General features: G+C 33.5%; 2 protein-coding genes across 3 annotated transcripts; one reads left to right on the top strand and one right to left on the bottom strand.

Moving 5' to 3' along the window:
* Nucleotides 1-1,429: 1,429 nt before the first annotated feature.
* Nucleotides 1,430-5,617, top strand: LOC134252037 (uncharacterized). The gene is made up of 7 exons (XM_062734459.1): nucleotides 1,430-1,553; nucleotides 2,808-2,951; nucleotides 3,284-3,385; nucleotides 3,925-4,047; nucleotides 4,192-4,291; nucleotides 4,491-5,272; nucleotides 5,381-5,617. The coding sequence occupies exons 1-7, from the start codon at nucleotides 1,445-1,447 to the stop codon at nucleotides 5,446-5,448; spliced, it is 1,428 nt and encodes a 475-aa protein (XP_062590443.1). The 5' UTR covers nucleotides 1,430-1,444; the 3' UTR covers nucleotides 5,449-5,617.
* A 2,699-nt stretch (nucleotides 5,618-8,316) lies between these two features.
* LOC134252057 (forkhead-associated domain-containing protein 1-like) lies at nucleotides 8,317-23,462 on the bottom strand. 2 transcript variants are annotated; one of them, XM_062734492.1, is made up of 27 exons: nucleotides 23,184-23,462; nucleotides 22,607-22,813; nucleotides 21,900-22,239; nucleotides 21,683-21,765; nucleotides 21,283-21,522; nucleotides 20,750-20,923; nucleotides 20,535-20,627; nucleotides 20,295-20,375; nucleotides 19,166-19,183; nucleotides 17,528-17,740; nucleotides 16,913-17,152; nucleotides 16,511-16,709; nucleotides 16,024-16,212; nucleotides 15,641-15,768; nucleotides 14,745-15,072; nucleotides 14,374-14,518; nucleotides 14,118-14,224; nucleotides 13,792-13,951; nucleotides 12,887-13,019; nucleotides 12,338-12,476; nucleotides 11,815-12,038; nucleotides 11,372-11,592; nucleotides 10,476-10,527; nucleotides 10,118-10,231; nucleotides 9,923-10,006; nucleotides 9,580-9,720; nucleotides 8,317-9,453 (listed from the first exon to the last, which is right to left on the bottom strand). In XM_062734492.1, the coding sequence occupies exons 1-27, from the start codon at nucleotides 23,277-23,279 to the stop codon at nucleotides 9,412-9,414; spliced, it is 4,191 nt and encodes a 1,396-aa protein (XP_062590476.1). In that variant the 5' UTR covers nucleotides 23,280-23,462; the 3' UTR covers nucleotides 8,317-9,411. The 2 variants fall into 2 exon arrangements, with proteins under 2 accessions (XP_062590476.1, XP_062590477.1); XM_062734493.1 differs by lacking the exon at nucleotides 19,166-19,183.
* Nucleotides 23,463-23,594: the final 132 nt, after the last annotated feature.

Raw genomic sequence — 23,594 nt, 5'->3', positions numbered from 1 at the left:
TATATACGTAGATGACAACTATTCACATAAAATAAAACATAACTTCCTTATCAAATTTAACTCTGTTTCCCTAATCATCATGTGTTTATATAGTTTTATTCCTCAACACTTTATAGGACGACATTCGAGGGGGTTTCAACATGAAATGTGGATTTTGGATTATATTCTTCTTTCTACAAGTCGGTATGCATTCAAAATTATTTCTTCATTTCAAAATTAAGATTATTTTTTAAAATGTTCTACACAGCCAATGGCTCTCTGTTTTGTTAGCGTCATGTGGCAATGTCCAGATGTTGGTGACTCCGCACCCGATGACCTGGCATATAGCAGATACGAGTTGTACAGAGGTGTTTAAGGGTGATGGATACAGACATTTGGCAGCTGATATACCAAATACCTTGGACTATAATCTATTGACGGTAAAGGACCATGAGAGTCTTTGGTTGGACGGCCTTATTTATGACTTGGGATGTCAAGGCAAGATTTAAAAGACTTATTTAAATATTAATGTGTTCTATGTGATTTTTTATCAATGCATCCGAATAAGAGATCGAAGATCCCCTGCCTCTCAGAATCACACTTCATCTTCAGGATTCTGTATATATTTTTGATATCTTTATATATATCGACGACGTATTGTCAATTAACAATGGTTACTTTCATTCTTATTTCGATAATACATGTATATCCCGATGAGCTTGAGGTAAAAGATACCACAGAGTCTGACACATCGATCTGTTCCATATTTGGATATTTTACTTGAAAAAGGTGTTAATGGTAATCTAACAACCAAGCACTATGATACACGTGCTGACTTTCACTTTTCAATCGTCAACTTCCCTTACTTATGCAGCATTATACCTTCACCTGCATACGGGGTTTATATCTCTCAGATACGCAAAAGACACAAACTGAAACGAGGTAAATTATTGACAAACAAGTTGATGAGACGAGGATATCAGCAGTCTCGTTTAAAGTCATCAATTCGTAAGTTCTATGGTCGATACAATGACCTTGTTTACAAATTCATTTTATCATTAAGTCAAATGATGACTGACATTTTTCATTCTAATTGTTAGTCCCTTATTTACACACAGAAATACGACGGATTTTCCCGTTATTTCCCAACTGTGACAAGGAACCCACTACGGGTGTGACCGGTGAGCAGGGGATGCTCACTATTCCATGGCACCTGATCCCACCTTTGATGTTTTTGAGTTTCGTGTTTGCTCTGCTCATATTTTGTTTTGTTTTATGGACTTTTGAGCTCGAATACTGTTCGTTATCTCCATTTATTTCATTTTTATATATAGGCTTTTAAGATTCCTTTCGTAGAATGCATATATATTGTAATACACCATTTCTTAATATCGCCCTACCACCTTTTCCAGCTAAAGAGGTGGGTTGCTTCATACATTACATACACCAGATTAATCTTTAAGTCATGAATTTAATTGTCTTGTTTTCTTATTTAGGTGATGCTTGTTCTTATGTGATAGAAAGACACAGACGTTATAACAGTCATCGACATCTCCTCAGTCTGTGTCAGGAAGGTGAGAAACTTGACCATTTACATTTGTCATTCTATATAATTTAAAAAATAAAAGCCTCAAAATTATAATATCTTTTACACTCTGATTTTTTTTTAGCATTAAAAAGGTTAAAATAACTATTATTTTTTGGCAATGAATCAAAAACAGACTTTTGACATAATAGACAACTGCTTCCTCACTAAAAATGTGAGAATCTCTTAAATCTTCCCCTCTCGAGATCTGTCAGATGGGTCATAAACAAAATAAATTCTGTTAAAATTAAATATGGAGATAAATAATTCTGATTCTACAAACAAGCACATATATCGGTATTTTGAAGGTGTAGGAGTTCCTCACTGAAAATATCAATGGTTTTTGGAGATAAGGTTTTCTGAAATTTTGGAATACCGATGGCAATTAATCGTGCTCCCTTATAAGCTGAAATACTTTTTTTATATGTCAACTTTTTTTCAAAGAGGAATTCATTTAAAAATTTCTTTAAATAGCTTTCAGTGCAACATGTCAATTTATGAAGACAAACAACACAGTTTTGGAGTTTTTATTATATAATCCCTATATAATATAAGTTAAGAATTCCAATAAATAAAGATCATTTGTGCGAATCTCTAATGCCTAATGAAACTGTGTGCCATTTTAGAATTCAATTTTGAGGAATTACCATCAGACATTAAATCTTTGTTGTTGTTTGATTATCACTTAGTATTGGGTCTTCTGGTTAACGATATGTTCCACAACAATAGTAAGGCCATTGGTTTCATACCAATTTCGCTATAGATTACTCGGTTTTCTTGACCAAAACAGAGGGCTTTAGGCGCTTGTAACGAATTGACGACGGATTTTTCCGTTATTTCCTCGATCATGACAATGAGCACGCGGCAGATGTGACCGGTTGGAAGGGGATGCTCATTCCTCCATAGCACCTGGTCTGGGGGCCATAAAACTTGATCTCAGTCTCACTTTTCCACTATATATTCCTTTGAAAAAAAGTGAGACTGAGATCAAAAGTGAGCTCGTCTAAGTTTTATGGCCCCCAGGCCTGATCCCACCTCTGATGTTTTGGAGGTCCGAGTTTGCTCTGCTCCTATTTTGTATTGTTTTATGGACTTTTGAGCTTGATTATTGTTCGTTATCTTCGTATGTTTCATCATAATGGATCGTAATCATCACCTTTTACATAATTTATATAAGAAATCTGATAAAATGTAAACTGAAGAAAAGAAGTATCCATGTCTTTTATATTCTAATTTTTTACAGCACATGGTATGGGTGTAAAACACTGGCGTTTATGCAATAGCATCTCTAACATTACTTCAGCGTATATGATCTCAAAAATTCGAAGTGAAATCGCAGGATTTGCTAGAGGAGAAGAATACATTATCAACAAAATTGCATTAGCAGGTAGTAAATTCATTAAGTCTTAGGCCCAAGACACAAGAGAGAGTAAAGAAACCTCCCGCAACCGCCAGTTGCTCGACTATTTACCTAAATATTGAAAGAATAATAATTATATAATGTTTTCTTCGTTATTTTTTATTTATTTTTTTTGTAATAAGAAAAGACACATTGAATTAAAATATATGCCGTATTATTGTCCATATCAGTTATTACAGATTCTATAAGCATTATGCAGATATCAACAAAGTGATTGTCAGATTTCGAACTTTTCGATTTTTTGAGGAACATGTTTTATTTGATTTTGTTCAATTGATTTGAAATACTTATTTCTTAAGGAACTACACAAACTAAATGTCAGATGGTGCGAAAAGCTGGAAACAGATTTCAGAAAATGGAAACAAGTTGCAACGAATTTCACAAGGCCCTTTGCGAGCATAGTAAGATGATCTGAATTTAAGAATGTATTTTATTATATTTATTTCATCTCTTTATTTGCACAAGTAGTTATTTCATTTTGTTCTAATTGTAGTATGAGTAAGAAAGGCAAACAACAACCAACACCCCCCTTTCTAAAAAATAAAAGAAGAACCCCACAAACAAACATACACGATACAAAAATTAATATAAAAAAAGCACAAAAGCCAGGCTCTTAATTTTTAAGAATTTTTACACATGTACTGTTGTCAGATAAAAAGCAATATATAAGTATAACAGAGAGCGGTCTAGAATCTAGAAACATCGACAATCCGGATAATTGTTTCAGAAAAAGTAATTAATACCTGAATCACATTTATCATAGAAGTTAGTTCTAGAAATATTTTTAAATTCAGGTAGAAACTTTAATAAATTAGTAATAAATTCTGGGGAATATTTTGAAAGGGGAAAAGACATGCTTTCCATTTGATTATGCTAAACCATTATGTAGATAATTTTTTATATTCAGAAAGGTTATACACTGAATTTTGAATGTTAATAGATACAGAAGATTCAAATATGGTGACGACCATACAATATGGTCAAGAAAAGAAGGCGTCACGAACCATCTTTATACCACATCCCATTGATTCTGAGAGCAAACCTATGACGGACGAAAAAGAAGGTACGAGATGAACCATATAGGAAGAAAACATTGTATCTTAAGTCTCCAAAACGCAAAATATATATTTAATGGTAAACGTCAACAAACCACTTACATTTCAATCATAACTCCTGAAATAATGTTTTTTTTATCCTTTCTCACCAGAAACAGGAGTATCTGAGGAGATAATTTGGACGATTGTCTCGGTAACTGTGGCCTTATTGTCGCTGTCCCTATGTATAGGGGGACTCATTTACTGCAGGAGGTAAATTTACTTTGTAAAATTCTAGGTATATTTAACATATATCAGTAAAGGTAATATATAAATATGAAATAGGTGCTATATATACCATTTTGATGAAACGTCCAAATTCTTCCTAGCATATTTACAAGTGAGCATAACTGATACGCGTGAAATATGGTGATATAAAATCATACGTTGACCAAATTTCTTTTGCTAACAGAAATAAGATCAAGCTGAACAGTGTTTATGACACTGTATTCAGGCGTCCACGGGGTGGAAATCATTACACTCTCAGAGTTCCAAACGATCCATCCTCACCTGTATCTGAGCCAACCAATCATCGTCTTCCTCCGGCAGCGCCACCTATCAGAAACCCCACAGCAGCTGCACCCATTATCAGAAATCCCACAGCTCCACCAAGAGTCGACAGTGTCCAGACACTGGCGTCATCTACTGCATCATCAGCAGATACAACTTCGTCGTACGTAGATGATGTTCGTTATTACAGGAATTTTTCATATGAGACTCAACCAAGTGTAGCCCCGTCACAGGCTCCTAGGATTGAAATTCAACCAAGTACACCAGCTGCTTCAACATCCGGTTCAACATCTGGACGACTTTACTGTTCATCTTGCAGAAGACACAGAAAAAGGCGGGATTTTCTACGAACGTCCTCAAACTGCACGAGTTGTTCCTCAGTGCACTCTGCATACACACAACCTTCATCAAGGTTAGCAGAGAGAAATATTTCACTTGATACAAATGATACGGCGTCCGTAAGATCACAAAGATCATCAACGGATACAAATGAAACAAACTCTATGAGGTCGCATCGATCACATCGTTTTCGAAAACTTAGTCATCGCGGGTTGTCAAAGAAATCTAATAACAAGTCGGTCGCAACTGATATACAGACTGGTCAGACAGAATCTCCGGATATTTCTACTCAGTGTCAGCTGGAAATCAGAGGATCCAACCCAGTCCTCAGAAAACATAAATTAGGTGATCAGTCCGGTATATCAAACAACTATTAATATTAAAAACGATGTTTTAGTTAAGATAATAATGGTGTATCATTTCTATAACTAATTATGTTTATCTTTTTTGCAGTGGATCGTATACAATCGTCAAGTGGTTTCCAGTTGGTTAAAAGGATGTTTTCCATTGATTTGAAGTGAAAACAGTAGAGAAGATACTGTTGTGTGTACTTTTTAGACTTAAGTGTTATTGTACAAGAGTAATTTAACTTAAAAGGAATTTCTTTCTTTGTTTAACATGGGAGAATGGTAGCAGAGAAAATACATAGCCCGCGTTTAAGCTGGTTTAGTAATATTTCTTCTGCAATTTTACTGTTTATATTTAAACCTGTATATATCATGTATATTATTGATATAAAAAGTGTAAAAACTAAAGAAAATATTGTATTTTTTATGCATAGTATCATTGAAATATAGTCACAGTTTTAAAAAACTGTACTTTTGTGATTACATATGGCTTTTAAAAACATAGATAAGAACGTAATGACAATACCCATCAACAGTACACGCTGCAATTAGTGAAGGTATAGAGACTTTGTACATCGTTACCAACGCACCAACAATAGAGGAAATGAAACATGCCATCAAACTTCTACAGAATGGGAAAGCCCCATGCAGAGATTGATCAGGTACATGCAGAAATGGTAAAAGCTGAGGAAGTATTAACGCCCAGACTTCTCACGGATATCATGCAATCTATTTGGTAGACAGAAACAGCACCAGAGGATTGGAAGGTTGGTCTCATAGTGAAGCTGCCCAAGAAAGGTGACTTAGCTGACACAAATAATTGAAGAGGAACCATGTTGCTGTCAGTTACCAGCAAAATCATAGGCACAGTCATCCTAAATAGAATGGCCTCAGTGGGAGACCCGTGCCTTCTTACCGAGCAAGCTGGATTTAGAAAAGGAAATTATGCACAGACAAGATGTTTTTCTTGAGGCAAATTTTAGAACAGAGCAATGATTGGAGCGCTACGCTGTATACAAATCTCATCGATTTTGCCAAAGCATTTGACAGTATACATCGTTCTGCTTTATGTTATGGATGATCCGTAGAAATTATGGCATCTCTAACAAGATCATATCCATCATTCAGATGCTACACAAGGACTTCCAGGCAAACGTGATCTGCAGCAACTAAGAGACTGCTTCCAATCCAAGCGGGGGTACGACAGGGATGTCTGCTGTCACCACTGATCTTTACTTTTTGCATAGGTTATGGAATTCACTACCAGTCAGGCCAGTAGAGGAATATTCTGGACATTTAAACAATCACTAGAAGATTTTGACTTAACAGATGACATGCTTTACTAACACAACGATATATGGATATTCAAAGAAAAACTGATGACCTGATAAAGTGTAGCAGACAAATTGGACTAAATATAAATCCAAACAAAACAAAGCTAATGAATATAAATACAAAGATAGATAAGGAAGTTACAGCAAACAAAAAACTGAATGTGAAAGTAGTCAATTTAAAATATCATGGCAGCCAGAAGAGATTCCACGATGGACATTGAAAATAGAATTGCAAAAGCCCATGTCACCTTTGCCAACCTGCGGAACATCTGGAAATCTTTAATTGTCGGAACTAAAACCAAAATAAGGATATTCAAAACAAATGTCACTTGAGTCCTCCTTTATGGATCTTAGTCATGGAAGGTGACAAACAACATCACTCAAAAACTAGATACCTTCCAAACAAGATGAATCCGTAGAATACTCAAGATATTCTGGCCGAACAAGATCACCAATGAGGAGCTGTATGAAAGAACGCACACAGTTGTCATATCTGACCAGATTAAATAGAAATGATGGAAATGGATTGGCCATGTCATGAGAATTAAACTATCAAATATACAAAGGGTAGCCTTAAGATGAAAATGGTTTATTAATATATTAACTAAATGTTGAATTGAAGGGCCAGTAAGAGACTTCTTCTTTTCATAGAGAAGTTTTTTTTGTGTGTAAATTCTGCTTCATATGAATAACATTTGTGTATCCCTTTTAACTCGAAATGAAAGACACTACAAAGTCTGACACATCTGTTTCATATTTGGATATTTCACTACCAAAAAACGTTAATGGTAACTGAAGAAAAAAAATGTGATGACCTCAACTTCTCCATCGTCAACTTCCATTATTTATATGGCAATATATCATTATTACCTGCTTAAGGAGTTTATGTCTCTCAGTTAATTCGATACGCAAGAGCAGAGGGAAGCTATTGATAATAAAATGGATGATACAGTGATATCAACAGCCTCCTTTAAAGTCAATATTTCGCATATTCTATCGTCAAATACAATCTGTTGTTAAGTCGAATATTAACTGCATGGAGTTCTTTTTCAAATTGTTAGGCCATTATTTTTATTTTACATTTTAATTGTCTACTATTTTCCCTTTTCTCAGATCATGACACGTAACAAACAGCGGATGTGACCGGTCCATAGGGGATGTTTACTCCTCCGTGGCACGTAAACCCACCTTTAATGTTTTCATGGTTTATTTAGAAAATTGATCACTTTCATTTGTGAAAAAAAATTGCATAAATAAAAGACAGAGGCAATACTAGTATTTCACCAAAATAAAACTTTAAAAGTTTTGCTTTGGGTATATACTAGTATAAGTAAAAACAAATAGCAAAAAAGGAAGTGATCAATTAATTTTAAAGGCTTCAAGTAATAATTCACCATGTGTTTGTTCATGAAAGTGAACTTAATTATTTCACCATGAAGGCTGAGTAAATATTATATGTTGTATATAAACCAATACCATTAACTTGGACTTAAAAAAAATAGCATGTAAAAAAAGAGTAACATTTAAAATACTAATATCCATATATATGAAGTGTTCGAGATCTCAAACTATTACAGACGGTTGACCAGCTTTGCATTTGCCTGATATTTGACATTCGCTATTCACAACAGCCGCAGATTTGTAACTCATTGGTCCAGGGGATGACCATCCCAATTTGTTAAATCAGTGAACTGCTTATCAGAAACCATATTCAAGCTATGGCTATAATTCTCTTGAATGCTGAAAGTAAAATGATGACAAAAGCAACAAAACCCGTTTCTACTTCCATTTATTACAACAATGTTGACATTTTCGTCTTATGTCACAAAATCTACATAAACAAAAACAAAGCATACTAATATATAAATGTATATAAAAAGTCATCTAACAATAAACAAAATTAATATGGACTAAGAATTTATAAAATCAAAATTATTTCAGTGTAAATGACTGAAATATGAACAAATATTTCCTAATTCATGATATTTTTATGATCAATGTAAAAATAGGTCTGACAGAATGTGTTCATGCAGGTTGTTTACATGCACATTTTGATATAATTTTCTTGGAAGAAATTGTATAATAATTGAAGAGACAAATTTTTACAGATTTCCACTAAACAGAGATCTTGCTATGTAAAGGTACCCTAACCCAGATATATATATAACTCCATGTTAGCTACGTATCACAGATGCGCTTAATCATACATAGATGTTTAAAATATCTCCCATCCTTCTCATACACACAAAAACATCATAATTTATTAATAATTCTAGTGGACTAGCAAAAGGAACCAGTTACAATATTGAAGTCCTTATGTAGAGTTAAGCCTTGCAGCATAACTGCTGAATTGTAACTATTCAAATAATTCAAAAACTAAAATAATATAAATAGTCCTCTAAATCAAACACTACTTTTTTCAAACATATATTTTACATTTAAGCAGTGTTAAAATACAGTTAATTAAACATAATGCCATACATTTTAAATCATTCAAATTAAAACATTAACTATTGACAAAATCTAGAGAAAAAAACCCTGAATTCTCTATCACAGAATCACATTCATACATTCTATTAGACAAACTTTTTATGCAGTGTATTCTCCCAACGGGTTATTATTGTGTAAGACTCAATGGTCCTTTTTCATTTTATACCATCAAATGGTATATTAAACTCACTATAAAAGCATGGACCAATAGTATAAATAGTAAAGCACTCTCTAAAAAGGAATCTATGCCTATTCTCTCAGCTTTAAATGCACATCTGGAGTAATTGCCAATATTGTGTCCAATTGTTAAACACTAAGACTCTATGATCTCCTGTTCTCTTTTATCCTCTAGTCCCTGAAAAATAAAACAAAATCCCCATTACATGCTAACAGAATAAAAGAGTTTCATTGATTTTCTTGGATGACAAAATATGAAACTTTTTTGTAACCTATTAAAGCTGGTAGTTGTAAATATACTTACTATACTGTGCTCTAGTGTATACAGTCTGTTTTCTGTGTCATACAATGCCTGCTCCTTGCTGCACAGTTCTTTCTTCAGTGTGTTGATTTCATAATTCCTCCTTTTCAGTGCTTCCTTACTAGCTTTCCTACGAGCTGAATTCTGAAAAATCAAAAAAAAAAATAATTCTAATATAATAAATTGAAGAACTAGCTGGCACCTGGAAAAAAGTTCCAGTATTACATGACCTACACAAAAGAATAAGACATCTTTGGGTAATCTGTTTAGAACATAAGACAAATTTATGCTGCACTATTAGTAAAACCACTAGTATGTTAAATTATTTGTTTTGATTTAAGCTAACCTTTCCAAAAATGTCCTCCTCCTTACAATGATGAGAAGCTGGGACTTGCTGCTGGTGAATTCTCTCATTCTCCAAATGGAAAGTCTAAAAATAAAACATCACATTGAAAAATGTTCTTATCAATTATTTTTACAGAATTTCTACTTTAAATGGTCAATAGTCCATATTTCAGGTGAAATACAGTAGTATTTGTACCTTGCGTTGTTTAATTGCTTTATTGAGCCGTTTCTCCTGGTCGAGGCGATCTCTCGTCCGACTCAGTGACTCTCTCAGATACTGAGTTTCCTCTGTCCTGCTCTTTACATCATTCTGTAAATTAAAAGCCAGGTATACTAAAGCTGTTTATGAATCAAATTTGTTTATTAATTCTTGAACAAGTGGATGAAGTTTTAAAAGAAAGCTCTCATTTTGCATTATAAATACTTTCCCCAATACAGTTTAAATGGTGCTAAACCTCTCTAATCATTATATTTTTGTAAAAGTTCTTTTAACTTAATATAAACTTATGTCATATCATGAGATTAGTGCTTAAGTTCTATTTATAACTCCTTACAGCAAGATTATCCACTTGTTTAGAGTTTCTGTTGGCTAGTTCCTGGGCTTGTCTGAAATAAAAGGAAGGAAGGAGTTACGGCATTTCCTGTCTACAATCATATGTCTAAAATCAATCACATTAAAAGTTCAAGTTCCCACTCGTAGCAATTCATTTTCATGCTTTATGTTTGATACAGAAATTTCAGAAAACTGCATGCTGATGAAGTGGACTTTGATCCTAATGGTCTTCCTTAAATGAATAAACACCAAGACCCCAGAAACATGTAGAAATCCACTTTAAGCTGAGACTTAATTATCCCTCAAATTCATTTCCTTAACTATCATGGGGCACATGGTACATGTACTTTAAAATTTTAGATATAAAGAGTTAAAATCTATTAGTACAGGAAATTCAGTCAAATTTGAGGCACAGCTAGAATAATTGCAAATGTCTAATTGGAGAAGACTTGTTCACTCCTAATGCACATGTATTGCCTCTATTAATTGCAATCACAAATATGTCCTTGTTCAAAGTGCAGATTCTCCATTAATCCAGGAAGTTTCTGTCCATATCAAAAATAAACCTGCTATTTCTGATATAATATGCAGTGAGAATGTATAACACTGCAGGGTCATGATGAATTTGATAAACATGAAAAGACATTTTGATATTCAAGGTTAATTATTATATTGATAACAGATACACTCAAACTTCATTATCTAGAACTTGATGCAACCAAGAAAAGAAAGTTTAAGATATCAAAAATGTCAAAATAATAAGACAAAAGAGATGTTCCATAGAGGTCTCAACAAGATTGCAGTTGATGATTGTAACCAGACATAAACGACAGTGTGCAATCTCACATTAAAACCAACTAAAGTCTAGAAAACTTGGAAGGGTTTTGTATGCTCTACCTCAGTTTTGCCAGATCTCTCTCATATCCCTGCAGTAGCTCCTCCTTCCTGGCGATTCTCTCCTGTAAGACTTTGATTCTATTGGCTAGAATCTGACAGGTGTTCTCTCTCTCCACCAATAGTCTGTCTCGCTCATCCTTAGGAATGTGACCAATAGGACGGAGTCCATCAACTGACTCCATTTCAAGACAACTGGCCATAGCCCTCAGTAAGGTTATATACTGAAATAAAAAGGAAAATACTTATATGACATACTTTATAGATATTTAACTCAAGTCTTCATTTAAAAATAAAATGTCTGCATAAGATATTTTGGGAATGAGGGAAATAAATGTGCTTTTGTTTTGCTCAATGAATTGCAATTCCTTTGCATTATAGTAATATTGTTTATATTATGTATGATGATTCCAATCTAATGTGTAAAGCAACTTTGTATAACTTACTGAGCTCTCACTGGCATCCAAGGCATCCATGGTTTCCCTGTGAGCGCTCCTCTCCATGTCCGCCTCCGCATTGACAGATCCCAGCATGCCCCTGGCCCTGGAGACTTCCCTCTCGAGTCCTGAGGACAGCTCGCTATTTTCAGATAAAGCCTGATTGGCTTTGATTTCTGCCAACTCTTTCTTCAGCATAATCACTTGCTGTAGGGCTTGATCCTGGGTTGGCACTGCAACAAATTGATACCCTCTCATATTGATATCTAAATGACTTTTTTTATTATCAGCCGAAAACATGACAAGTTTTTTTTCATTCCATTTGAACTTTTTTTTAGCAAAGGAGGAATGACTCTATACAAAGAGAGATAATTCTCAAAAGATTTTTAAAAATCAAAATTTTTGCATTGTATGGTATGCATAATTTTAACATTTTACTTCAGTTTGATTAATTTCCAAAACAAATCTAATTCCAAATCAAGATACACATGATTTCAGCATAACATCAAAGAATAAAAGTATCATGACTTACATGGTGGTTTTGCTTGTTCTAGGTTTTTACACCTGTGTCTGAGCTCAGCCAGTGCCTCTCTCTGTCGAGAAATCACCTGTTCATGCCTCTCCCCTCGGCACTGAGCCCCAAGGGCTGTTAGCTCTGAGGTTATTCTGCCCTGTAAAACAGATTCCACATAACCTTAGTAAAGGTCTCCAAACAAGATTTCTTATTTAAAAACAAGACTTATTCTCCTGGGACATAGAATAATTACTGTTACAAGCATGAAAGACCAAAGCAGTAGCTCATATTTACAGCTGCAAATACACCTAAATCAGGTACTGGGTTTAGGGATAAAATGGGTGAGCCAGTTTCCAGTTGCAAGAAGAAGCATTTTAATAACAAAAGTTTATTAAGACTTTCACTACAAACTATCACCAATTTTATCAGATAATGGACCAAATTTTCTCCTCACCAAACCTTGTTCTTTGTCATTAATTTACAACCCCTTTCAAAATTGGACAATCCCTCACTTAGTCTCACCTTCTGGAATTTGGATTAACATTCAGATAACAGGATTCGTCTTACCTCCTGATCCAGGATATCCAGTTGTTTCTTCTGCTCCAGTTTCTCGCGTTCCACGTCTAATTCCAGTTCTTTGATTCTTCTGTTCTTCTCATCCATGTTGGATTGGAATTTGATAGAAATGGCCTTCTCCTCACTATCAAATGAACCACATTCTCAATTAATATTTCTCTCACAGAGTTCTTATATCTGTTGTCCTGTAGGACCTATATACAAATATCCATTGTAAAGGGGAGAAAGAGAGCTGTATATTACAGTCTAAACACTAAGGTGTAACTAATTAAATATCACAAAAAGTATGATCCTAAGTCAATAAGCCTATTGATTTTTTTTGTATTGTGTATCATTCAAATCTTTAATATATTTTCAACAGTATGCATTCATAAATATCTAGGGCATTTAAATTTCCACAACATTAATATTTTTTAAAATACTGGCTGCAGTCTTATTTATAAACCTTTTAATACACAATGATTTAAATTTACATTGTTGTTGATTGTTGAACAATGCATAGTTGCATTTCTACACAGTGAACAATCTTCTTTGAAGACTACAAAACATTGAAATAGACTGAGTCCTTTAATGATGATTATTAGGATAACTCAAAAATCATAAAAAATTTCATCTAGTGATACAGTGTATATGTAAAATCTTTTATGCCATATATTGATGTGCATACATGCCTATGTATATTAAAATTTAAAAGTTTTTTTTTTGTAAGAGATGAATATCATTCACAGCATTTTTGGAAATTGATAATATTAATAAGATATTTACATTTGGAAGGAGGATCGATTGCTGGTATTTCTTTTTAGAATTGGGGAATATAACATATTTCTTGTTAAATTTGGATCACATAACAAGGTTTCTCTTGAAATTTAACTAAAATAATAAGCTTGAATGCAGACCTGAGTTGTTTCTGTAATGTCTTGATTTCGTCCTTCTGTTTGTCGATGATTTTAGATAACTTGGCCATCTGCTGCCTCAGCCCCTCTATCTCTCTCTCCCTCTGTGTCAACTTCTCCTTGTATTTCTCCATCTCTTGCTTCTGACTTTCACTCAGTTCACCTTAAATACAAACAACCTTATCAAATGCACAATTAAAGTATTCCTTGCGCATGCCCTATATCAAATTTAATGCAAAATTTATTGATTTTCTTTGCTAAACCTTATTCTGGCTTTATTTTATGTCATTATGCTATGATTTTATAAACGTCACACATTGTTAATTTACCTGTAATATCTGAGAGTCTGGCATGAGCTCCAGCCAGATCCCTCCTCAGGCCCAAAATCACATCATCTCGACTCTGAATGGTGTTCTTCAAATCACTGTTCTCCTTCCTGAAATTAAAGAAAAAAAATATATCTAATATCAAAAACTATAGAGTACACAATATATAAATTAGCTAATGAGGTTTGTCAATGATATTTGATTCCTACACTTTATTAAGCTAAATGAAGACACAGTTGCCTCCCTTAGAGTATCTTACCTAAGCACCACCACCAGTTGCTCCATGGCTACGTAATCCTCAGAGGGTTTCTGTACGATGACCTTGGGCTTGGGAGGAGGCACTGGTTTGGTTTGGGCTGCAGCTGCTGCTTTGTCCTTTAACTGTATCATTTCTGCCTTCATTTCTATAGAAGTGATAGAAAATGAACAGAATCAGAAAAAAGTAGAGAAAATTCCTTAGTACTACACATACTTATATTAAAGAGTTTAATCATTTTGTCACATCTCTTAAGATAGTTTGTAAGGTACAGCTTAAATTTATATGAAAAACAGGTGATCTGATGTGCACATTCTTCTGGTTTGTGTGCTTGGTCCTTTAACACAATTTTTCCTACGATCAAATACCCATACCTTGAATAGTTTTCTTTAGGACTGTGATTTCTTCCTGATAATCTTTGTTCTTTTTCATCAGTTTGATCAACCTTTCTTCCATTGCACAGATGGTGACTGAATGCTGCTTGTTTTGCTCCTTAAAGGCCTCGATGTCCTGTTCATACTTTTTATCCCTGTCTTGGGCCTCAGTAGAGAGGGTGGCACTGAGCTCCAGTTTCTCTGTCTCTAGGGCCTGAATCTTGGCTTCCAGTTCCTGTTGTATTGCTTTGTATTCGTCAATTTGTTGGATGGTTGTATTTGCTTCTTGTAATCTCTCTTCAAATAATCTCTGTTTCTCCTGAAGACTCTGTAGAGGAAATTAAAAATTAATTTCATGTCATGATGCATCATAAATATTTAAGATTTTTAAAAATGACACATATAATGTACTTGTATTAGGCTTTTAAAAGCCTATGATAAACAACTGTAATGTGCACCAATGTGATCATGGTACATCGAGAGTAATTTAATGAAACCGATTTATACCACTTAAACATTTCAAGAAAAATCAACATCTGCTAGGTTAGTGATAACATATAGACATATCCTTTTCTAGCTGTTCAGTTAATGTTGACTTATAATAATTAATTTCACAATTAAGTTGTTCAGTTTTTACCGGTACTCAGATTTTTAAGTATTTCAATTTAATCCCTTGTCCCAGGATCATGAAACAGACTTAGACTTAATGTATCAATTATTGGACAAATCTCTTATTTTGTAGATAACAACACTTTTGTAAAGCAATACCAAAAAATATTTTAATTTTTGTCTCCTTGACTTAATCAAAATTCTATAACAACATGAATATTTTGACTAAGTTGTTCACTGATGTCTAACTGGCTTAAACCTCTAAGTTGTTTTCATATTTGACTTACCTCTCTGAGTTGTTCAATGGTTGCCTGCAGTTCCTCTATTTTCTTTTGTTCACCGGCTATTGCATTCTCTCTCTTCTCTGCCTCAACAAACTTCAGTTCCTCTATTGCCTTGTTTAATTTCTCCTCACCTGACAAAAAAAATTAACATGTTTTATAACCAATTTTAAAAAGCTCATTCAAATTCATACATCATTTTGAAGAAGAATTTATTTGAATGTTTGAGAGTATCTTTATATGAATATGTGTAAATATATATGAAGTAAATGTTGAACACGTATAATATTTTGAAAGAAACACATATTTAACACAAACACACACTAACTGGATCAAATTTTTCCTTAAATAACAAAATAAATTCAAATTAAAAAAAAAAATAAACTTACCCTCTGCCCTAGTTTTCTCTATTGCATCCTTCACTAAGTTCTCATTTTCCTCCTTCATGACCTGAATCTTCATCTCCAACTCTGACTTGAACTGTTGTTCTGTGTTGGCTAACTTAGCTGCCAGATTCTCTTTCTCCTTCTGTACAACTTCTAACTTAGAATGCAGGCTTACAATATGCTTTCCTGGGCCTAAAATTCAGAAGTTTAGAGAGGCATAATTAACAATTATGAAATCATATTTAAAATTGTTCCACTTTTAAGAGTGTACGTTCTGGAATAAAATCAAAATTACTTTACAAACATTTTCAAGAAACATTCTTCACAGTGATAAATTAAAAAAGAGATTAACTGGTAATATATATAAATAGCACCAAGAATTTAAATAGCAGGGGAAGGAATAAACAATTGTTGATAACAATGGAAAGAGAGATTTAACATCATTATAGTATCGGTTTTAGGGACAACCCTGAAATAGTGATGAACTTACCATCGTTAGAGAGGTTGATGTTGATGCCACAAGTCTGTAGAGATGTCTCTATCTCCTTCTCCCATGATGAGACATGGGTCAGAAGCTGGAGAAGACAATCTCTCATCCATAGAATGGATTCATCTCCCGTCACCGACTGTAACAAGTCCATCTCATGCTTCAAGCTAGTGACCAGGAATCCATTGGTTTTTAAATTTTCCTGCAAATTAAATAATTTATAACAATGATTTTTTAGCATCTGATTTTTTTCTTTTAAACTTGGATCCATATTTGTATATTTTATAACTATGCAAAACAAATCTATTTTTAACTCAAGATATCCGTTTAAATTTTTTTTATAATGTAGAGAATTATGATATAATTAAAATTAAGATTTATCATCAAAAAGGGGGAATAACTCACAACTGATTTTTCTAGGTCTGTCCGTAGTTTGGTGATGTTGCGTTTAAACACATTGCTGCTACTGTCTGTGAGTTTGAGTTGTTTCTCCATTTCTTTGACCTTGGCATCAAACTCTGTCCTTTCCTCCACTAACTTCTTTAAGGTCTCCACCAGCTGGTCATCAGTTATCTCCCCTTCTGGAGCTTTAGCTGACCCTGAGGAGTAGGCTGCCTGAACAACTCTGTTCCTGAACCTCTCCAGCTACAAAAAAATCAACAGATTCACTTACAAGCCAAAAACTTATTTCAAAATTTCAATGATAAGAAAGTTAGATCAAGGTATACTGATATCCTCAGAGATTCTTAAATCTACACAACAGTTAATGAACTACCTGTCTTTAAAGGTAAAATATTACTTTGCAGGTGACAACAAAACATTTGAAACCAATGTGATCCCTACTTGTCTACTCTAACATGAATGTCAGTACATGTACAAGATTCCCATGGCACTGATAAATTCATAGTTATTAATCTCTTTGAAATAAATATGTTCACAGTTGCATTGCAAAAGTGTAGATTATTCTTATTGACAGATTTAAGTACAAGGGTAAGTGTAGCTATAGAGACATCCTAGTACCCTTTTGGTGGCCTGCTCCAGGTCAATTCTGACCACTCGCTCGGTCCGCTGGACGTCGGATAACTCGGACTTAAGCTGGTCAATCTGAGTCTCCAGTTTCTTCTGCTGACTCTTCTCATCAAAGATACTGACTTTTGACTTCTCTAATTCTTGTTTCAGTGTGTTAATTAACTCTTGCTGTTCCTGCATTTTGTTTTCTGCAGTTTTAAATTTCTGAAATAAAGCAAGTTAAAATGTAAGATATTTATATTATGAAGGTTACTTTTCATGCCAAACTTTTCAAGTCTGATTTACATCCTTTATATATATTAATACATTTATCAACATTTAATGTACTGCGATATACATTTATTTAGTTTTATGTGGAATAATAAAAAATTCTCCATCAAACACTAAAAAGCAATATCTGATAAAACTTATCACACATTTACATCAAGTTAATGTTACTCTGTGCAAAGTACCAGTAAGTTTCATTTATGTGAGCTTTTAACTGTGCAGGAACCCTATGGTAGTACATGTATATACAATCATCATCTAGTTTTATATTTTATTGTAATGGAAATAATACAGCTAAGAATTCATATCTATAAACTTTTCTGTCAATACAACTTGATCCAATCTTTCAAAAGAATTAAGTAAAAAAGAAAAAAAATGAGAAATCTGGCAAAAATTAAATTAATAAAATAATGAAAAAAATGCTAGCCAGATTTTTACTCAATTTTTTCCCCAAAGAATTTTATCTAGCAAATACACTGCATTGTGACAGTCTAAACACCTCTAAAAAAAGTCTGGCAAAACCCCATTATATTCAAACAGTATCTTATTGTACAAATATATCCTTTAATCCTACACAAGAACTCTCTAATGCTGCACATAATTTAAAAACACCTGCATTTCATATTAGGCAGAAAAGATCAATCAGATTCCATTTTTTCTGGAGGGCATGTCAATTTATATTTTACGGCAATCATTCATTAAAAATATAATGGTATTATTGCAATTTCATTTGGGGAATTAGTAGCAATACATATTTTGGAACTATATCCACTGGCTTTAAGTGGGTAAATGTGTACTCAAATCATACAAGCTTTATATACATGTATACTTACATCATCATACTACCAATTGATAGAGATTGCTTATTTTCAACTTAAGTATAGTAACTGTACGTCTCATATTATTGCAGTGGCTTGATTAATACTTTTTAATTAATGTGATATAGAAAGGCTGTTATTATCAGGTTGATTAATTTGAAAGAAACTTCAAGCAAAAGTTTATAATGGTCCATAAAATATATATAAATAAATATTTAATCCAATAAACACAATTATATACTAATGTCAGGACAAACGATACTTTGTTTAACTTATAAATTTGCATGCTCTTAAATTTTAATTAAAGTTAACACAAAGACGATTATTCAAATTAGAATGCCTTGATAGATATTTGGTAAGATACATGTCAATATTAAACATATATGTATATAATTTATATAACATAAGTAGCTAAGTATACTGATATATAAACAGCTAATTATGATGAAAATTGTAATTAAGGTTTTGGAACATGCTGATAGTCTAAGTAGTTGCCGGACGTTAATAATAAAAATTAAATTAGTTGATGCTACAAGGCACTTACCTCAAAATAATCTAAGTCCTGATATTAAATGAATATATACATAGAGTGAAAGATATGTGTAACTGTGCATGAAAAAGGATACACTAAAAGAAAGCATGCTTAAATTTATTTTTAAGTTTGAAAAGAACATTTAACCAGCATTTATTAAGGTGTAAAATGAATTAGTTATATTCCATCCACTTCTATGAAGAAGGTATTATATAAAAAAAATATATATGAAATAAAAAATTAGTTAAAACCTTAAAAGTTTTAAAAATATGTATTTTTTGGAGATATTAATTATGTTGAAGGTTGATGATGCTCAGTATTGTTGAAGAGGTTGAAAAAATATCACATTGTACATGTACTACAACAATATTTATACACTGTACCACTCTCAAAATGTTCTACTTTGCCATTCTGGAATGGGCACAAAATGATAGCTTCTAAGCAAACAGCAGCATTTAACTTGCAAGGGCAGATTCAGGAGAATTCAGTTTTGCAAACTGTAAAACTTATTTAATGTAGCAATAATTTTGGATTTGATCAAGACCTTTGATCAAAAGGCCTTAAAATGTACAGGCATTTAAGTAAATGTAAAATATGCAAAATTCAGAACTTCTCAGACATTGGCAATGCTTGGTCATTTTGTTGTCTTTGACACCTTGACCTTGAATTCTTCTGATTGTCCTGACAAACTGTATGTAACCAAACTCCTTCTAGTAAATAGGAAATCATGTAGGACCTTTATTTCACTTTTGTCAATATTTATAATTTTGCGCACAAATAAAATAAAACCAAACAATGTGAAGGAAAAGCGCCAAATGTGACAGGAGAGCGCCAAATGTGAAGGGAGCTAGAGCAAAGATGTGATGGTACAGCGCAAGACGTGAAGAAACAGCGCAAGGAATAGCGCACAGTCAGTGAACGCAGAAATGGTGAAGTAAAACATTTCAAGGTTTGGTATGGATTTATGTGTTTAGTGTTAAAAAAGGGACCATCGTAAAAAAAGTCTGATGCATAGATACATGTGTGTTCTACAGCATGCAATGAATGAAAATGAGTGTAAGTCATAAATATAACCAACATCCCCATATTTAACTATAGAAAATTTTTAGAAGAGAGAAGAAAAGAATTAGATTTAACCTACCTGTCTAAGGCTAATGAGTTCCTTCTCACGAGCATCTCTATCTTCTGTGGATTTCAGTGGAGTTTCTTTAGATTTCGAAAGCTGGAATATGGTAGAAATTGTTTACATTTACACCTCCTCTCTAGTTTCAATTATGCATCATAATTAATTTAGCATGAGTTGTAAAGACTAATGAACATTTAACATTATCAATTAAACATTGCCTATATTTGATAACACAAATAACCAAATATAACTGACCTTATTCGAAACAGAAGAAATTTGTATATCTCTTTCCCGAACTTCTTTCCTCAACATCTCAATCTCACGTGTAAGTTTACTAATGGTGGTATCCTAAAAAAAAGACATTGTTATTTTTACAAAATTCACTCCTCTATATTACTTGGTATATCAATCATTTCATTAGATTATTTCAGAGATTTATTATTAACTAATTATAAAATTTGATCTCCGACCTTGTTAGCCATGTCTTTCTGCATCTGAGTGACGAGGCCCGAGGTGATGTTGCGCTCTTTCTTGGCGCGCTCTAACTCTATCTTCATCTGATTTGTCTCTTTGTTGTCCGTCTCCAGGACTGTTGTCGTCGTTGTTGATGATGATGGCTGCTGCTGACACTGTAAGCTACTAAGCTGCAATTACACAAAGGTTAATTACATAAACCTTTTTCTCATAAATGGGACCAAAAATGTATAAAAATATAAGCCTAAAGGTAAATTTTTTTATGTAATATATCTATAGTTTTCTAATTTAATCACAAGGTATACAAATTATCAGAGACTGGGATACTGAAGATCAACTGTACATAATATATTGCCAAAATTGTGTTAATAACCTTGTTACATTTATTCATTTACGATTTTTTTTGGCATAACTTAAACCAATAATTAAGTAAGATGTATACAGCCACTGCAAATGCATCTTTTTTTCTACTGAATGATACAGAAAGCTTTGTGAGGTGAGGTGTGATTAGTTGTCTAAACCTGTTTACCTGTTCTTTGACTGCATTCAGTTCCTGCTCTTTGGTCGTGACCTCATTCTCTAACTGACAGATTTTCTGGGTCAGATTAACATCCTGTCCCATGATCAGGGGCTGCTGCTCTGCAAACTTAGATTTCAGATCATGCACCATCTGCTGTAGTGTTTGGATGTAGGCGTCTTTACGGAATGATTCCATTTCTACATCTCTAAGTCTTCCTACTTCACCATTAAGCTGCATTATCTTTTGTTCCTGAAGAGAAGGCTTTTATTTCAATTACATGATGTGTTTACTACAGTATAATTCATTATGTATGGGTGTAGTGAATACATGAATATGTATACTCCAAAACAGATCACAGAACTGTTTATGGATTAGGAGGATATTTGTAGAAAGACAGGCAGATACCAACCTTTTCTTGGATCTTGCTGATGTCTACATTCTGATTCACTTGTTGTCTTCCAGAATTAGCATTTACCCAACCATTTCTCATACCTATTAAATCAACATGTATCACTGATGAATTATTTTGTTCACTGCCACATGAAATTTAATTTTTTTTTCATAAAAATCAACAAGAACACAATATATGCCGCATAATGAGATGGAAAGAATAGCTATATTCTTACTTTGTGGCATGGATGGAGCAGGTGAAGGAACTGGGGTCCCTCCCACTGTCTGAACTCTGCGAGCTGACCCAGCACTTAGTGGTCTCCCTCTCATGGATATAGGGGGACGGGGTAAAGTATTGCGGTCTGAGGGGGTCCACACAGTGGAGGGAATGGTGAAGGTGGCAGTGCCAGTTTGTAGGAATGGTAGTGTTGAAGTTGTGTTAAATATCGGTCCTTGTTGTGCAGTGTAGGACATTTGCTGGGTTTGGCCTAGCATGGACTGTTCATTGGTCACCTCTTGGAGCAATGTCAGTGGCTGATTCCAGGTTTGCTGAGAGTGTACAGGTGGACAAGAGACCTGCACAGAGTAAATTGTAAAGTTGGTGGAAATTTAAGTGATGAAACTTTTGTTTTTCAGAATCTGAGTGCTGTCTTATAGTGTTTGATAAAATACTGAAAAATTACACTAAAACTTGCTCACACAGAACTAGGTTAACAAGAATTCCCCCAAAAGAAGGTGTTCTTTATATGCAGTTTTTACTTTAATATGTGTTGTTAACAACAACAATTTAACAACTGCTAAAATACTTAAGGAAATAATTACTAGTAAATAATTTATTATGAGAATGCACAAAATAAATTTATTTTGTTCATTGTTTAACTCCTAGACAGTGGTCATCAAATTATTTACTTATCAACTGTATAACTTACAATCTATCACTTACATTTTGTTGGCTATCAACTACAAATTCATATAATGTCCCCATGTATCCAAATTTAATCTGGTCTCCTGGGGCTAGTCTAATTGCGGCATTTTGAATGCGACAGTCATTAACATATGTGCCTTGTGCAGTATTCAGGTCCTTTAATACATATACATTTTCCTGGTCATTGTATTCAATAACTGCATGCTGCATATCTACACCACCAGTCTGTAAATTATAAACCACATAGTTAATGTATTTATAACATGTAACAGTATATAGTGTATATATAAAATGAACATATTTAATTAAGTACTGTGTATATTTACCGGAACCATGGACAGTATCTTTATTGGTATCATAAAATGTCAAATTTTGCGAAATCTTTTCTTTCTATTATTTATACACAGTTATATAGGGAACAGTTTTATTGTAATACATGCAGTACTAATATTTATTTTAATGGAACAATTCAGCCTATGTACATTATCATAATGCATTAGCCATTACATTAAATAAAGTTAAAAGTAAAGTATGATTTTCTTTGAAGTAACACATTGTAACATGATGTTACAAGAAGTGAAATAAAACCACGTACCTTTATTAACACATCACAACCCTCACAACCTACGGTCGTTAGCTTAGGCAAAACCTGATGGTCACTTCCATCGTGACCTCTCAAATAGGCTCTCATCTCGCAGGTGCGCGTTTCAAGTCACCTTAGAAAAGTATTGTTTACGCTTGATTTTATATAAAACAATACATCAATAAATATTATACACCAAAATAAAAGATATCACAAACTAGAGAGGCTTGATTGAGAATCAAAGCGCATGCCCTGTCTTGCTTGACGACAATAAATATTTATTTTTTACTTCTATAAACAGGGCATGCCGATCCCGATCATAAAAGTGTGTGAAATTAAATAATTATGATTAATCATGCGCTTTACTTTTCATTTTTTTCTCAGTATGGTCTGTATCTAATTTTTATCTTTAACTGCTTCATA

This window comes from Saccostrea cucullata, unplaced genomic scaffold (assembly GCF_032062105.1).
Source record: "Saccostrea cucullata isolate Sc308-1 unplaced genomic scaffold, CSIRO_AGI_Scuc_v1 ctg6, whole genome shotgun sequence".
NCBI classification, from domain to species: domain Eukaryota; kingdom Metazoa; phylum Mollusca; class Bivalvia; order Ostreida; family Ostreidae; genus Saccostrea; species Saccostrea cuccullata.
The sequence above is the reverse complement of the archived record's forward strand: the minus strand, read 5'-3'. Positions and strand labels throughout refer to the sequence as shown.

Excerpts from the sequence above, each read along its gene's own strand:
- LOC134252037 (XM_062734459.1), top strand. The coding sequence starts at position 1,445 with ATGAATTTAATTGTCTTGTTTTCTTATTTAGGTGATGCTTGTTCTTAT. Across the intron at positions 3,386-3,924 it reads CAAGGCCCTTTGCGAGCATA|ATACAGAAGATTCAAATATG; the intron begins GTAAGATGATCT and ends GAATGTTAATAG. Across the intron at positions 4,292-4,490 it reads GGACTCATTTACTGCAGGAG|AAATAAGATCAAGCTGAACA; the intron begins GTAAATTTACTT and ends TTTTGCTAACAG.
- LOC134252057 (XM_062734492.1), bottom strand. The coding sequence starts at position 23,279 with ATGAGAGCCTATTTGAGAGGTCACGATGGAAGTGACCATCAGGTTTTG. Across the intron at positions 22,240-22,606 it reads TAGTTGATAGCCAACAAAAT|GTCTCTTGTCCACCTGTACA; the intron begins GTAAGTGATAGA and ends TACTCTGTGCAG. Across the intron at positions 10,007-10,117 it reads AAGCAATTAAACAACGCAAG|ACTTTCCATTTGGAGAATGA; the intron begins GTACAAATACTA and ends TTTTATTTTTAG.